The sequence below is a fragment of the Nicotiana sylvestris genome, chromosome 6, assembly GCF_000393655.2.
Source record: "Nicotiana sylvestris chromosome 6, ASM39365v2, whole genome shotgun sequence".
Classification (NCBI taxonomy): domain Eukaryota; kingdom Viridiplantae; phylum Streptophyta; class Magnoliopsida; order Solanales; family Solanaceae; genus Nicotiana; species Nicotiana sylvestris.
Genome location: NC_091062.1, coordinates 107006107 through 107024073, shown reverse-complemented (window position 1 = coordinate 107024073; position 17967 = coordinate 107006107). Strand labels below are relative to the sequence as shown.

Below are 17967 nucleotides of genomic sequence, written 5' to 3'. Positions count from 1 at the left end.
TTGGTTAATTGTAGAACTATAGAAAATAATTTTGATTAGAGTACTATTAGGAATGAGCTTGCCCTTTTAATGTTTTTTTAGTTGTAAATTGTAATTATATATTAAAAAAATACCAGTTGCTATGGTTATCCTTAAAATTATCTGAAAATTTTATATATATATATACACTAACAATGAACAAATAACCCCCAAAAAAAATCTGATCCTTTTTTTCCAATATTAAAAGACAAAACATGTGCAACTATATATACATCGTACTTCATTAGAATTTTCATTGTAAACTTCTCTTACTTTTCTCTTTTTTTCTCTTTCTTCTTTCCTCTTTTATTATATTATTCTAGTCTTCCAAAATGAATGGAGATGAGACTAATAATGACCAAAAAGAAACTCTTCTTCCAATTCACAGGTCACAAAGTATGAATACATTTATTCACTCAATTTTTTCACTTATGAATTTCTTCACAATTTTAGGACCTTTATCATGTATAATTATTTGCTTATTTGTGAAAATGAATGATGCTCCGGCGACTAGCACAAATATGCTCGGAATTCTTGCTTGGGTTTTCACGTGGTGGTTGTCGGAGGCGGTGCCGATGCCGATAACTTCCATGTCGCCGTTGTTTCTTTTCCCGTTGTTCGGAATTTCGTCGGCCGACGACGTTGCTCATTCTTATATGGATGATGTTATTGCTCTAGGTCTTGGGAGTTTTATACTTGCTCTTGCTGTTGAACATTATAATATACACAGAAGATTGGCCTTAAATGTGAGTAATAATATTCTTCTATTCCTTGTTAAATTTTGTTGTTTTATTTGTGGCTGCAGGGGCGGATTTAGGAGGGCGGAAGGGGCTACCCGAACTTTCTTCGTCGAAAAATTACATTGTATATATAAGGACAAATCTATTTTTTACTTCTATATATTATGTTTTGAAACTTGTTGACATAGCCCAAAAGCATAGCTTAGTGGTCAAGGAGGTCCAAAATATTTGTAAGGTCATATGTTCAATTCCCACTAACTATAATCTTTTTTTTTAATCCCGTATTGAAAATTCTGCCTCCGTCACTGAATTTTGGGTGTCGCGAAATTGGAATATGGAAGAAATTTATCCGAATCCTATACACCAAATTATACTAATTCACTATAGTCGAGTGATAAATTAAAATGAAGTATATATTATAAATTAAGGTATTAATTAATAAGCCTTAAAAAATATATGTCACACACTTATTGTTCAAGCTAGTTTCGGTCCTTATATTTAGTTATTTATTTATTCAACTGCTACAAAAAATTGTTAAAGAAATTAACATTTAGGAGTACTTCTTACCATCAAATTAATTCCTCTTTAACCGATTTCTTCCTATTTATTATTCCAATATATGAATATAAATGATATAGCTATCTTTACTAGATTTCAGCAATTATCTGTTGTTGGTTTTTCTCTTTTTGACATTTTACCTTTATTAATCATTTTCGATGTCAATATCTAATTTGGCCTATTATTTTCTTTATATAAAGATTAACTATGTACGCTACTATAAGCAGAGGCGAGTTTTATTTGTTAACTTCAACCTTTAAATTTTTATTCTAAACATATTATATTTTTTTTAAATTATGCGTTCCTAATTAAATATGTACATATAACTTTTAATATTGTCCACATAAAATACCGAGTTTAATGAATATGGTGAATGATGACACTTTTCTAGCTAGTAGTATAGTTGAATTATTGTTGACAAAAATTGACGTGCATGGGTCATGCAGATAACCAGTGGCGGAGCCACATTCAACGAAGGTGTATCAATTTGATACCTCTCCGCTGGAAAAATACTGTATTGCGAGATAACTTTTTTTATTTTATGCATATATACTATACATTAATTCCCCATAATTTTTTGGTGTCTCTAATTTTTTATATTTTGACATCTCTCGATGAAAATTCTGGCTCTGTCACTGCAGATAACACTATTAGGGGTCGTTTGGTAGGGCGTATAAGAATAATGCTAAATAAGGTGTATTAGTAATGCAGGGGTTAGTAATGCAAGCATTAGTTATACAGAGATTATTTCTTATGCATTGTTTGGTGTGGTGTATTAAAAATTAAAATGCATTGCATAATTTTTAAGAAATTTAATTGTTTACAAAAATGCCCTCCATATTCTTTAACTTAAGAGACTTTAAGGATAATTTTGTCTTTAACCATACTAATGCATGCATTAATAGCCTTTGTATAACTAATGTCATAGTTTTCTATGCATTAGCTATACATAGGATAATACTAAATAGGGTGTATAATTAATACTTGTATTAGTTATACATAGGTTGAAAAAGTGTACCAAACAAAGCATTACTAATACACAAAGCCAATGCATGCATTTTTTTCTCTAACGCACTCTACCAAACGACCTCTTATTCTGTGGGAATCCATTGAATCCACCACTTCTTCTTCTCGGGATCTGTGGCACCACTTTCTTCGTCAGCATGTGGATGCACAACGTGGCAGCCACCGTGATGATGATGCCGGTGGCCACCGGAATCTTGCAACGGTTGCCGTCGGTTAACCGGAGCCAGCCGGAATATTCCGATCAGCTTGTAACCAACTTCTGTAAAGCAGTTATTTTAGGGGTTATATATTCTGCATCAATTGGAGGAATGAGTACATTAACTGGGACAGGTGTCAATTTGATATTGGTGGGATTGTGGAAGAGTTATTTTCCTCAAGAAAAGCCTATAAGTTTCAGCACTTGGTTCTTCTTTGGTTTTCCTTTGGCTTTGGTGATTTTCTTTGCTTTGTGGGCTACTCTTTGCTTATTGTATTGTAGGAAAGGATCAAGTAGATCTCTTTCTGCTTATTTGGACAAATCTCATTTGAAAAGGGAGCTTGATTTATTAGGTACTTCTTCTAAACCCTCATATTTATTTAATTTTTTTACACCCAATTTCATCCTTAATTTAATTTCTTATATATTCTCAGTTTTTGTATATAATTTTTTCCTTAGGGTTCGTTTGGTACGAGGGATAAGGAATAATTAATTTCGGGATTAAATTTAAGAAGAGTTTATCTCATATTTGATTTGGATAAAAATGCGGTATAATTAATCCGGTGATTAGTTATCTGGGATTGTAGTATTTTTTAATCCTCATGGAAGGATGGAATAATTAATCTCGGTATAATTAATCCTGAAATAATTAATCCTGGGATAACTTCTTTCCAACGAAACGAGTCATTAGTTCCCAATTCTTCCCTCAAAAAATAGATGGATGCGAATCGAGGACGAGTTCTGTGGGCTGAATTGAACTTATTTTTTTTCAATCTTGAATAACTATGTATACATGTGCTAAGTGGGCGTTTGGACATAAGAATTGTAAATTTTTTAAAAAAAGTGAACATTTTTTTTCAAGTGAAAATGGTATTTGAAAATTAGAGTGGTGTTTGGACATGAATAAAAAATTTAGTTGTTTTTTAATTTTTGTGAGTGATATGAGTGCAAATTATAAAAAATAGCTTTTGGAGTTTTCTAAATTTTCGGAAAAAAAAATTGATCTTCATGTAAAAATTAAAAATTCTATAGCCAAACACTGATTTCGAAATAAATGAAGTTTTTTCGAAAAAAAGTGTAAAAACTTTCACAGTCAAACGGGTTCTAAAAATATTTAAAATGTATACACTTAATAAGGTCATATTCGAATCAATTTAATTGACTGTCTATGCCACGAAGCTTCATCTCCGCTCTAGATTTGGTAGGCGTTTGCATCTTAGAGAAAAATTATGTCTGACTTTGCCCTATTTTGAATTTACATAGTTGCTGAACCTCTGGCTGAATGAGTTTTTGCTGCTTCGTTGGAAGAAGAAAGGGGGAAATTTTACAATGGTGTCTGAATTGAATTTTAGAATTTTCGTGGGAATTTATTGTGAAAAATGAATTTTTACGGGAATTTTATTGTGACAGTTGGTATATAAAAATTATTTTTATTATTCTTTGTGGCGGGTAGGGGCTTAGTTACGTTCTTATGACTGTGTTCTGAAGATTTTCTGGTATTTGCATCAAAACAGTGTGCTTCTATTTTTGATTTTTCGCATAATCTTTTCAATGTTAGTGGTAATGCACTGCATTCGACAAACCTCTAAATTGAAGTTTTAAATAATGAAGCTCTTGCAATCATTTTCAAGACTGAATGGGAAAATTGGCTTATTATGATGAACACTTTTGTTGGTTATTGCACATTCACACTCGTTAACATAATAACAAATCTAATAGGGTCAAGGGAAGAGTTTGTTTTCATTAAAAGAATTACATTTTGTTGTTACTGGTATTCTACAGGTGCCTTAATTATCTTCTGATCTTCTTATTGAACTATCTTTTTCCAAATGGTTTATATCATTATATGGATTAAGTTTTTCCTGTCTTCCCTTGGATGGACTGCTTGGTCAGTAAAGTAACAGACATTTAGCTATATACATGGCCAATTAGTCATTAGTGAAGCCGGAGTCAATGAAGGTACTACTGGAAGAAATTGAAACCTTTGCTTCACGTGAAAGGGAAAATTTACTAAAAGATGAGACTTCCAAGAGGAAGAACAACTTGTTTTGTTCCCCGCCAATTCGTGACAAATTTAGCATTATGCTACTAAGGGATTAAGTTAATCCACTTAAACTTACTTGGGAATCTTGAAATGAATTAATTCTATAAAGAGATAGCTTCAAGAAATACTTGTTGCCCTGTGTCCTAATTTCAGGAAGCTTTCAATGTAACACATTGGCTTTGCTTATAACCGGACAAATAGTAGACTTATCTTGCTTGACTACAATGGTCCTAAGATGCATGAGGATGAGGTTATTTGCTTGTTGATGTTGATGTGATTAGAAAACTTGGTGCTTACTGATACTTCTTTTTGTCAAGTCGATTCTTGCTTAGCCCATACTTCCAGAATTTTTTAAGTAAAATACTATTCATGGCACGTTGGAAATCTAAGTTTTTCTGTTGATAAAATATAGGTGTGACATATTTTTGCTGCATCCCAGGAAAATCACTTTTGTCCTAATGTTGGCATGTACTATTTTTGACTTACTAGAGTTTCTTAGCTGTGCTAAGGATAGTAAACAACCTCCTTATTATTTAAAAGTTCTCAAATAAGTTAAACTTGTTACAGTGCTATCTAGAATTTTGTTAGAGAACTCAGAGGTATGAATGTCAAAAGTATGTGGATTTTTTCTTTTACCATATGATGTTAGAGACAGAAAAATTGTAAAGTTCACCAAATTTTTCGTACTGTTTCTGTTATCTCTGACATGTAAAATGAGTCACTAGCTTAGATGAGTACTTTGTGCAGCTTTTTACTTCCTTTTTCTTTTTTTTTTTATCATTATTACATATAAAAGCTCCATTTTTCCCGCCTATTGGAGCTCCTCCGAAGCCTTTTGATTATCATTTGGTTATTGCTCAAGCTAGTATTGGTGGTTTGGTGTTGCTCTTTGCTTCTTGTGTTAATTGCAAAAGCAATAAATTATAATGGTTAGGCAACCTTTTTATACAGTTTGTTAAGATATACAAATTAATGTTTATGTTCAGCTGAATATTATACAAGGACTACTTTGGCCTTCTCCAAAAGTTTACTGAAAGCTAGAGCAACTTGACCAGTGGTGCAATATAAGAACTCCTCGGTACGTGCATACCAGCAATTAACCTGCCTTCAGTCTGCTTCTGTTCATCTTCTTTCTTTCTCCACTTCATCTATAGATTTCTTTTTATGTTAAGTTTACGGATTTTGCTGCTACTTCCGACATCACCGATTATTGAAGGTCTTTGTGTAGGAAACCTGGTGCATTGATTTGAGCGGAATTTCTTGATCTTCCCCCACTCTGGTTTTTTCATGCGTTGCTTCTGGGTTTAATAAGTCTAAGGAATCACCAATTGTTGCTAGATCTCAATTTTTCTTTCTTTCGCAGCTTTTCTTTCAATTTGCCTACTATGTGTTTGTGAAATTGCCTTCTAAAAGTTCATCTTCCCATGTCATATGCCAAGCTGAATCAGGATTCTCACTTATCATATAAAATGTCAAAACTGAACCTCCCATGAGCACACATTTGAATATATCTGTTGGATAAGATGGTATTAAAGAAGAAGTAACTGAAGTAGAAGAAATTTAAGCTATCTTTGACTAATAGTGCCATTATTCTGTCACAACAAGTTTTCAACTGATCTTGGAGTTTGAGAAAGCTTATGGAAACTTGTCTTTGTGGTTCTAGCTTAAAATAGAACTCCCAAATTCTGAAAGAGAGGCCAATATGTATTACAGTAGTCCTTACCTATTTATCATTAATCACTAGCTTTGATAGAGCCTTGGAGATAAAGCAGCATATGCACTTTCCTTAAGAATGATGAGAATGAAGCTTTACAACTGATATTTTCTATACCAAATAAGGCTATTACAGCTACTCCCACAAGATTTCCTTTGCTCTTATGATTATGTATTTGTTGGTGAGCTTGTGGTTACTAACATCTTATTGATTAATAATTAGTAGTATTATAAAATTTTAACTTGGCCAAACAGCAAGAAGATGAGTAATGGTAACTCCACTTCACTCATAGAAAAGAAATGCATTAGAGAATGAAATAAGAGAGTCAAATTAAACATAAATGAGAAAGGGGAATCGAAACAAAGAGGTCTGTATTGGTTCGCCCTTGGGTTCTGCAAAGACTACAAGCATTTTCCTGAAGTCATCCAATGCTACCTGCCCTCAGTTGATCAAGAAAAATATATATAGAACTTTGTTACTCAACTGATAAGCCTATCAGGTAATTGCCACCAGCTTGGTATTGACAATCACTCAAATACTAAGCAAGCATGGTATTGTTCGAAAGTTTGTTGAATTTTACAGTAAATTTTAATGTTTGTTGTGATGACTATATATGTGAAATGTTGGTATTTGTTGTGACATGGTTGCACAACTTGCACAAGAAATTCTAAGGAATTGGAAGAATCAGTTGAATCTACTATATCAGAAAATGGTAACTTCTTGTGATAAACAATATACGTCAAAATACAATACGCTATTATGCAAACTGTAGCTATATAAAGTCTAGGGTAAATTAAGTTCCTAAATATTAGGGATTTTTATATAACTCATATAAGTAAAGATTTAAGAATCAAAATTTTAGTTGATTGCAAGTCTAATATATTAGTAAAATAGTTAATTAAATGAAGATTTCTAAATAATAGAAAATTAAGGGTGTATTTGGTATAACGAAAAATATTTTCCGTGGAAATATTTTCTTGGAAAACAAGTATTAATCTTACTCATTTTTTGGTGTTTGATAAGTAAATTAAGAAAAAATTATAAACCGAAAGATGAAAAAATAAAAACTGAAAATATATAAAGAAAAAAGCAAAAATTTAGGGGAGGGGGGAAGAGGTGTGCAGAAAAACGAAAAAATAGAAATTTAAAATTACAAAAAAAAACTTTTTTTGTGCGGGGTGGGCGGCAGTTGTGTGGGGGTAAGGGTAGGGGTGGGAGAGGGGATAGATGGTGCAGGAAAACAAAAAATATAGAAATTTTAAAATTACAAAAAAAAAAAGTAAATAAAACATTTTTTTGTGCGCGGTGGTGGCAGTGGAGGGTGGGGCTTGGCGGAGTGGGTGGTGGGTGGTGCGGGAAAAATGAAAAAATGAAATTTGAAATTACAAAAAAAAAAGTAAAAAAAAAACTTTTTTTTGTGCGGGGGTTTGCGTGGGGTGTGGGGGTGGGTGGTGCAGAAAAATAAAAAAATAGAAATTTAAAAATACAAAAAAAGTAAATATAATAATTTTTTTTTGTGTGTGTATGGGGGGGGGGGGTAGCAGGGTGTGATGACGGAAAAAAACTGAAATTTGAAAAGAAAAAAAAACCTTTTTGGAGAGATGGGGTGGGAGAGGTGGGGCAGGTGTAACAACTCGACCGGTCGTTTTGAGCTCTAGCGCGTCGTTCAGGGGTTTGAAGCCATGAGCAGCTTCATTTTAGGTTTTATGACTTGTACGCGCGGTCGGAATTAAATTTCGGGATATTCGGAGTTGATTTAGAAAGAAAAATCTCATTTCGGAAGCTTAAAGCTGAAAGAATTGGCTAAGGTTTGATATTTTAGTAAACGATCTCGGAATCAGGATTTGAAGGTTCCAACAGGTTCGTATGATGATTTCAGACTTAGGCGTATGTCCGGATCGGGTTTAGGTTGACCCGGAAGTGTTCCGGCGCCTATTGTGGAAGTTAGCATTTTGGAAGAATTTCATAAATTTGGGTTGAAGTGCATCTCAGTGTTATCGGTGTCCATTTGGGATTCCGAGCCTAAGAATAGCTTTGTATGCTAATTCTGGTATTGGGGGCGGGTCCGGAAGTGGATTCGGAGGTCCGTAAGTCAGTTTGAAGTCATTTGGCTAAAGTTAGAAATTTGAAGGTTTTTGAGAAGTTTGATCGGAAGTGTACTTTTTGATATCGGGGTCGGATTCCGATTCCGAAAGTTGGAGTAGGTCCGTAATGTCAAATATGACTTGTGTGTAAAATTTGAGGTCAATCGGGCGTGATTTGATAGGTTTCGGCATCGAATATAGAAGTGGAAAATTCTAAAGTTCATTAAGCTTCAGATGAGGTGCAATCCATGAATTCAATGTTGTTTGATGTGATTTGAGGCCTCGAGCAGGTCCGTGTTATGTTGTGGGACTGGTTTGTATGATTGGACTGGGTCCCGAGGGCCTTAGGTGTGTTTCGGGGTGGTTTCGGATCATTTCGGGCTGTTTTGGAACTGCTAATATCTGGTATCTGGTTTTCTTCTTCGCGAACGCGAAGAGAGTCCCGCGTTCGCGAAGAGGAATTTTGAGGCTGTTGGTTTTTTGCCTTCGCGAACGCGAGGTTCAGGTCGCGAACGCGGAGGGGTCGCCTAAGGAAACTACGCGAACACAGAGGGTCGGTCGCGAACACGTAGAAGGAGGAGAGGACTTGGCCTGAGGTCGTTGGCCTACGCGAACGCGAGGCTTGGTAACGCGAATGCGAAGGGTCTGGATAGCTGGCCTTCGCGAACGCGATCTGCAGACTGCAAACACGAAGAAGGAATTCTAGGGCAGAAGCAGGGTGCTTCGCGAACGCGAGGGTATTGTTGCATTCGCGAAGAAGGGCGGTGCTGGGCAGTGAGTTGTTTTAAAGACGGGATTTGGCCCATTTTCTTTCATTTTCTCTTGGCTTGGGCAGTTCTTGGAGGGTTTCAAGAGGGGGTTTTCATCATCAATGGCAAGGTAAGCTATCCCCACCTATTACGAGTTAAGTACATTGATTATGTATAGATTTTAACATGGAAATTAGTAGAAATTTGGGGTTTTGGTGGAAAAACCTAGAATTTGTATTTTTGGATTGCTACCATGAATTTGGGCATGAAATTGAGAGTAAATTATATATTTGAGTTCGTGCAATTATGGGTAAAGTTTATCTTCGAAAAATTTCGAAATTCGGGCACGTGCGCCCGAGGGTGATTTTTATCGACTTTTCGATCGGGGTTAGAAATTGTTATAAATTAGATTATAATGAGTAATTGAGCATAAATTAATGGGTTTGCATAATTATTGGCTAGTCTTGGAGCATTGTGCATCGATTTGAGTCGTCGGAAGGACTTGAAAGCCGGTTATGGAACTTCGGAGTAAGGTAAGTTTCCTTTCTAACCTTGTAAGAGGGAATTAACCCCATATGTGAAATAATTTAATGTGTGCTCCTATTTGTGGGGGTTACGTATGCACAATGTGACGAGAGTCCGTGCGTAGCTACTATTATGCTTAAGTCCGGGTAGTGTAGGACCCAAAAGTATGCTTTACTTTTAATATTTGGAAATTATTTATCAATTTAAAATGCTTAAATAATATTGAACTTGGTAAATAAACTTCTAAAAAGCTAAATAACATTTTCTTGACTGTTAAGAGAGGAATTGCCATTTTCTTGGATAATTTCCCTTTGATGAATTTTTGATTATTTGTTTGAATGTGTTTATCTTTTGTGGAACGGGCCGAAGCCTCGGTAGATTAAATAAATGCATCTATGGTTCGCGTCATTCGACCCTCTCGCAGTGCATAGTTTAAATATATATTGGATCGGGTCGTACGACCTTGACATGATTTGTGCATGCTTGTATTGCTTGCCTTGAAATTATAAATAATGATATTGCCTTCCTGGCCTGAGATATATTGACAATTTAGGAAATATGTACTTGGAAATCTCTTATTATCAGATAGATTGTTTACTTGCTACATGATTCCCTTTAGTTTACTACTGTTTTTAATAATCCACAACTGATTATATTATTAGACCACTAGTAAGTGTCGAAGTCGATCTCTCGTCACTACTTCTTCGAGGTTAGACTAGATACTTGCTGGGTACGCGTTGTTTTCGTACGCATACTACACTTAACTATGCATTTTTGTTGCACATGCACATGTATGTCTAGTGGCCTAGTTGGACACAGCAGCATGGTGGATACAGAGACTTAGGTGAGCTGCATCTCTCGAGATGACCTACAGCCAGCAGAGTCCCTTCAGATTATTATATTTCCTTTTCTGTCCAAATTTGTATTCCGGAAAGATGTTGTATTTTATGTATATTTCTTAGTTGATGCTCATGCATTTGTTACACCGGGTTCTAGGATGACTATGGGATTCTTCAGTATTCAAATTTGTTAAAGACATCATTATTTAGTCAGTGAAGTTCATTATATATTGTTTGATGTAAGGAAAAGAAATGATTTTAAAAATACTAAAATGAGAATTTAATTAACTTCTTGGTGTTGGCTTGCCTGATAGTGGTGTTCGACGCCATCACGACCTTTGATGGATTTTGGGTCGTGACAACATGGTATCAGAGCATTAGGTTCCCTTAGGTCTCACGAGTCATGAGCAAGTCTATAGAGTCTTACGGATCGATACAGAAACGTCTGTACTTATCTTCGAGAGGCTACAGGGGTTTTAGGAGCACTTTCCTTCTTGATTCCTCACCGTGCAGTTTGATTCCTTTGAGACTTATGTTTTCATTTCCTTTCCATTCAATCTCATGCGAGGCAAATCGCTTGTTATAAATCAGGAATTTAAGGAATTGTAATGGTACTACAGATGCGGTGCGGGATGTTTTTCCCTGCATAGTTGTTTGGGCTATTGTCGTCGCCTTGCGGAAGGATATTTTGTCATTTCAGCTCAGTAGCTGTACTTCTGAGAGCTTTGAGTCTATGCACAGGTTGCTATGATGCTCATGAACGGTTATCGCGCGGTATTGATGTGATGGTAGGGTGTTTGCCCCTATGTTGGGGCAGTGAATGACTTGAAAGGAGGTCCACTCAGAGCACGATTTAGAGATTCAATATTTTATTTCCGGTGAAGGAAAGGCAATCGGGCTATAAATGTCTAGGTTTGGGTTGATAGAGTAACGAGACTTGGTATTTTCAAGTATGGTGGAACTTTCATCTGCGGCGTGGTGTCATCGTCATCGATTGAATATGTTAAGTTCGCTGGTGTTATGATCTTCTACAATTCGCCTTTGGGGCAGGATACTGTGAGATAGTATTGGAGGAGCGGCTGTCAGAGATAACGGGGTGCGATGGTTCAGGATTGAATGGGTACTTCTAATGCTGACGGCTAGAGAAGGTAGATCTTCGGAAAGGGTTAAAGTTAGTAGCGATCTATCGGTTCAAGTGCTACAGAGATAGATATTGATTTAAGGCAACAACTAGGCAGTAAAAGATGAGGAAGGACATATGGGAAGTGTCTGGCGGTGGTTAAATTTCTAGAAGGTCAGGCGTAAAAAGTTAAAAAAATTCGAGTAGTTGCTTAAAGGAGTGAGTTTGACCAAAGTGGGAGAGTGGCTGAGTAGCATATGGGTTCAGTGGCAGGATAACTACACACCTTGAGGAAGAATTTAGAGTGATTTGAGAATTTAGTGAATGGTGATTGGGTCCACGAGCTTAATTTGAAATATTGGCTATTATACGGCGGGAGATTGGATGCAACAGAAAGGAGTTGCTTGATATGAAGAAGGATGCAATACAACTTGAAATTTGAAGATATTGTCGCACATTTAGTTGATGTCCATAAGGAGCGAGCGGACTAATGCAGTTGGTGAATGAGAACGGGATCAGGATGGGTTATTGATGTCATAGTGATTGTACCCCGTGCAGCGACGTTGGAAGATGTCAGCATGTAATTTTCACAGGTGGAATATCTCCTGTGAGCAGGTCAGCATTCGCGTGGTTGGCGAAGCTTCCGCGAATGGATTTTACTTACTATCTAGTAAGAGGTCGAATATGTGAATGTTGCTAGAGATTCAGAGTGTTCATGAAATGCTAACAAAAGGATTTCGAGGAATTTGGTGGGTTGCTTGTGCAAGATCATGTCAACAATGGAGAAAGAATCTTGGTTGGTCCTAGAGTTTGTGTAATAGTAGCTTCAAGCTAAGTGGGAGAGTCCTATCGCCTGCAATTGGGTTGCATGGTTATCTACATGTGAGGTTTCGGGATTATCAGCATATTGGTGAGCTATTACAGCTAAGGTAAAAGAACATAAGTGGTAATTTGGGCAAAAGAATTGATAAAGGTGTGCTATAGTTGGCCTTATTGACTCATGTTCGGGATTTAGGAAAATTCATGATTTATGCTTCGCACAGAGGTGATTTACAAGGGAAGTGATTTAGTCGGGTTCTTCATTAAGATGGGTGTTCATATGCCAGCGGAGCCTTGGAGTTGAGTACATTCGGGACCAAGCCAGAGTGGGTGACTCTCGATAACGGTCCTAGTAAATTCAAAGAAAAACAAAATGCGATGCCTAAGGATTTCAAACCCGCGATATGGTTAAAAATTAAGCTTTTGGAACGGATTATGATAAGAGGCATGGAATAATCTATGATATTTTTGACTTGCAGAGTAGCATTTGGAGGAAAAAGAGAAAATGACTTCGGATTCGTATGGAAATTATCATAATGGGTGCACCAGTTGAAGATGCGAATGTGCGTGCAAGAAGGGTATGAAATGGTTCATGGGTTTGGAGACAACGTGGTCTCGTGGAATGGGGTCATTCAAGATGAGTGCGGGTTTAGGTTTGTGATGTAAGGAATGGAGCTATTATTATCTCTAAGGCAAGTTAAGGATGAATTAGAAGAAGAAGTTAGATTGGTTAGCCATGGTTGAATTGGCATAATGGTTGCGGTGATTAGTTCCTTCAGCGTAATTAAGTTATGCATGTGATTTGTGCAGTACGTCGAGGCTTGACGGCCGCCGTAATTAATTTCATTTGGAAGTATTCAAGTATTACGGCTTGTTATGTGTAGGTGGATCCCAAAAGGGATATGGTGGTTTAGACCGCTACTTGAGGATTTGAATGTTCTAAGGTTATGAGAATTCACTCGCGTGTTTCTATGGTCCTCTCGGAATGAGTTAAGTATAATGTTTCTGTGTGACGAAGTGTTTACCCTATTAGTGGTTCAGGAGTTATGATGAAATTCTTGTACTATCACATATTGGCATGTTAGGTGCAGTGAGCGATATGAAATTTGAAAGTGAGGATCAAGGTTACGGTTCGGTGTTGACAAGGATGTCACGAGCTTGGATGAGTAGGAAGGGGATTTGAATGTTTGGAGTAAGTTGGTATTGTCTTCAGTGTCACCTGAGATTGGCATTTTTGTATCGGAGGCTTTGTATCTGGGTTACGGATTCTTGATATGCTTTACAACATTAGTGTGACCGGTGGTATGGATGTGCAAACTTGTTACCTAGTGTGAAAGGTCATGAGAGTGTATCTCACAGGAAGATTGTACAAGTGTGACATGTAGTCACTTGATTGATTGAAGATTTAAACCAAGTGTGAAGATTGTGGTAATATCCCTAATTTAAGAATTTATTCCTGGAGGGCACTCGGTTTATTGGGTTGTGGACTGTGGAGGTTTGCTCTAGATATGAGGGTTGTTCTTGTGAGTTATGGGAAAAAAGGGGTTATTATAGACCCTTGAAAGGTTATTAGCCTAGTACGGTGCAGTCAGAATCGGCTTGAGGTTGATCGCTGCACAGAAAATATTGTGTACAATGAAAATATTGAAAAGGCTATTTTATGAGGATATTGCAACTAGAGCACATAGTATCTTAGCTAAAAAACCTATGAAGAAGTCGATACAACATACTGTTGGTACACAATCTGGTGCGTAGCAATCAGAATGCATTCATTGAAGTGATGCAGACCAGAGAGGATATCTTCTTTGCACATGATTGTTTTGACCCAAGACAAAACAACAATAACCTACAATATTGGCTAACATGGTCATAGAGAGACACTTGGCTGTAGGTCTGGTACATGTTCCTAATACTAATAGGTAATATCCGCAAAATTGACACTTCTATGTAGGGGACAACAGCTAAGAAACATACGCACATCCTGGTAGAAAATGATACCTATATGTAATTTTAGCAGTGTAGGAAGATCCCAGAAAGTTTTTAGACAAGCAATAATCTTATATTTTTAAAAAACATAAATATCTACACAACGTGGGTGTTTGCTACAGTAAGACTACTGTAGTGCTAGATTTGTGTGCTAATTGTCGTGATGTGTAGTTTATACCCAAATAGCGTCCTCAGTTCCTCTATTTAATTATCTGTCGGTGTCTATAGTTTATCTTTCAGTAAATGATGATTTATTATTTTTGTTCTTCTTTTCCACTGCAGATTGTATAGAATAAATGGAGTACAGACTAACCATTGACAAGATCACTCCACAAACAAAAGAGTGGATCTCAAAAGTACAAGTGATTGAGAAACCTCGGCCAAGGAAAAGTAAAGATGGAAAAACCTGTCACACCTCCTTTTTACATACCCGAGAGGGTACAAGGGAGTTTTTTCCAATTAAAGGACAATCGAAACGGGATTTATTTATTTATTTCAGAGTCGCCACTTGGGAGATTTAGGGTGTTCCAAGTCACCAATTTTAATCCCGAATCGAGGAAAAGAATGACTCCATATTATAGTCTGCGTACCAGAAATCCAGATAAGGAATTCTGTTAACCCGGGAGAAGGTGTTAGGCATTCCCGAATTTCGTGGTTCTAGCACGGTCGCTCAACTGTCATATTCGGCTTATTTATCTGATTTTAATACAAATATGAACTTATGTGCCAATTTTAACTTTTTACCGCTTTATTATTATTATTTTAAAAGAATGTGAACATTGTTTAAACATGTCTTTGGATTACGTCACATGAAATGCACCCGCAATCCGAAGCACATTTTTATTCAATGTTTTGGGATTTGGATTTGGGTCGCATGAAATGCACACCCGAGTTTAAGAAGGTAAGCTTATTAAAATGCGCGCCTAAAGCAATTAACGTATTATTATTTCTGGGTAAGGCCGTGGAATTTTGCTAAACGGCTCATCCCAAAGTCTAATTAATTTTAATTAAACATTTATCGAGGGACCCACAATTTTGTATTTTTATTCGGCGAGGCTCGTCTCATTTATTTTTAAAAGACAATCCTAAAATGCCTACATTATTTTCTATTAACTTTGTCTCTACAAAATAAAATAAAAAAATGTCTTAATTTATTTACATGCTGAAATTAACCAATAATATTTAACTAAACAACATTCCTCCAGGTTCCAAAATGGTCTATTTTGATAAACTAACGTGTTTTTTGAGACATGGTAATCATCCAACAATAGCGAATTAACTAGACGAAGTTACTACACCATTTGTTTATTTTACTTTATATAAATAGTTCGTCCGTTAAGTTATCATCCGATGTTTCACTATATATATTAAACGGCTACATGATTCTGATTAGAGTAAGCTAAACAATTTATATATACAAATAAAATTTAGAATATAATTAAAATAAATCTGGAACTTCAACTCTTCATTTTCGTATTCATGCTACATGTTTCAGTTTACAATAACCAGCGTGTCAGTTGTGTACCTGATATTGGAAGCAAAAGAAAAATGAAGATGAGAATCAGCAGCAGTAATAACAATACAGCACAGCAACAACAGTCCAGCAACAGTAACAACCCAGGAACAGAGTTTGCAAACCATTGGAGTAGTAATCCCAAAAACAAAAGCTTCAAGTTTTGATGAAACAACAACAATTAATGCTGATTTCAAACAATGAAAGAAAGCAGAAGATTTTTTTAGTTTTTTTTATTTGAAAGCTTTAATATTTTTCGGAATTTTTCTTTCTCTCTTAAATATTCAGCTCTTTTTTTTCTCTCTCTTATTATTCTCTCTGTCCGTTCTTTTTTCTGTCTATCCTATCTGTCCTTCTTATTCTCTGTGTTCTTTTTTCTCGTTCTCTCTCTATTCTCTGTCCGTCTTCTTTCCCCCTCTTCTGTCTGTGTGTTTTTCTTTTGTGTTCAAGACTTCCTATATATAATCTCAACCCTTTAATCAATTAAAATCAATCCCTTTCCTCTACCAAACCCATTATCTTCTCACTCATCCCCATTACATTAAATAAATATATCATCATCACCCCATTATATTTTGTCCCCCATGCTTCACTAAACAAATACAAGATTCCTCCCCACTAAATTTTGTCTTGTCCGCCCTTTATATTAAACAACTATATCACAACTCACCCCATTACATTTTGTCCCCCATGCTTCACATAAAAAATTACAAAATGTACAATTCCTAAACTACCCCTCCGACCTTACTGAAATTACAAAACTACCCCTGAATGTACTGCAAATTACCAAACTACCCCATCAGCTATAACAAATCAATTAATCACACTCAACCAAAATATAGCCAATATGACAAATTTAAACAACAAATCACATGAACATGATTTCTTCAACATTTCAACAACAAATCACATGAACACAAATTGAACAACAAAGAACAACTAAAATTTGATTGAACAATATTTTTAGCAACAAACAAATCTATTTTCAGATTCAACAACAACAATCAAACAAGTATATTTAGATTTCTAAATTCAATAATATTGAACTTAAAATCAACTCTAACAACATTACAACAAACCATTCCTATATTAAACTTAAACAAGATTATGAGACAAATTCAAGAAGTAATCATAAATGATAAACAAGAAATCAAACTATACGAATTTCGGATTCAAGATCAACCAAACAAAGTATGAACATGAATGAATCTATTTTTAAAACAACAAACATGATGGATTAAATGACTCAAACAACATTAATAATTTCTGAAAAATACATAACAACATGAAACAAATTGAAGAAATAATCAATTAAATTTCAATTTGAATCTAACAAACATTAAGCTAACAAATTTTCACCTAAACAATAAAAAAAACATGAAATAAACATGAAAAACAACTAATTAAATTTCCATTTGAAATCTGAAAATTAATTCAACAAAACATATGAACAAACTAAAAAATTATTTCAACGACGAACAAACAAAACAAGAATTGAATCATTTATCGATTTTGGATCCGAAAAACATCAAACAAAAATATGGACAAAATTGAAACTTAAACCAACTAACCGGTTCAAAACAATGACGAAGAAACGAAGAAGACGAAGAAACAACAACGTTGGTGAGGCAGTAGCAGCTGGCCATTTTCTCGACGCAGAGGCAGTAGGAGGCAGCAGCGTGAAACGTGAGCAGCAGCAAAAACGGAGTAGCAGCAGCGGCGACACAGCGACGGTAGGCAGCAGCGAAACAGAAACAGGAGCAGCTTGGTCGTTTGGAGAACGGAGCAGCAGCGCGACGGGTTGACGACGAACACGAAGAAGAAGTAGCTGGGTCCGTTTGGACGATGAAGCAGTAGCTGCAGCAACGTCGGGGGGGGGGGGGGGCAGCTGCTCGTCATGCAGCAGGCGAAGCTGGGACGAGGTCGATGAAGGCAGCAGCAACGCAACTAAAGCAGGTCGCGATGGAGCTGTCATGGCAACGATGGCGATGGCGATGGAGCAGCGATGACGACGAGCTATTCGTTGGCTTTTATTT

The 17967-nt window shown here is 36.1% G+C and overlaps 1 protein-coding gene and 1 long non-coding RNA gene across 2 annotated transcripts; both read left to right on the top strand.

Moving 5' to 3' along the window:
• The first annotated feature begins 263 nt into the window (after positions 1–263).
• LOC138870014 (uncharacterized) lies at positions 264–861 on the top strand. Its single transcript, XR_011400178.1, has 2 exons — positions 264–414; positions 533–861. It is a non-coding gene; the product is annotated as an uncharacterized lncRNA (long non-coding RNA).
• Positions 862–2395: 1534 nt separating this feature from the next.
• On the top strand, positions 2396–6052 carry LOC104249673 (tonoplast dicarboxylate transporter-like; the record flags this gene model as incomplete). The annotated part of the gene is made up of 3 exons (XM_070148921.1): positions 2396–2891; positions 5569–5660; positions 5811–6052. Coding segments are annotated over 2 exons (561 nt in total), but the record flags the coding sequence as incomplete, so codon positions are not given.
• Positions 6053–17967: the final 11915 nt, after the last annotated feature.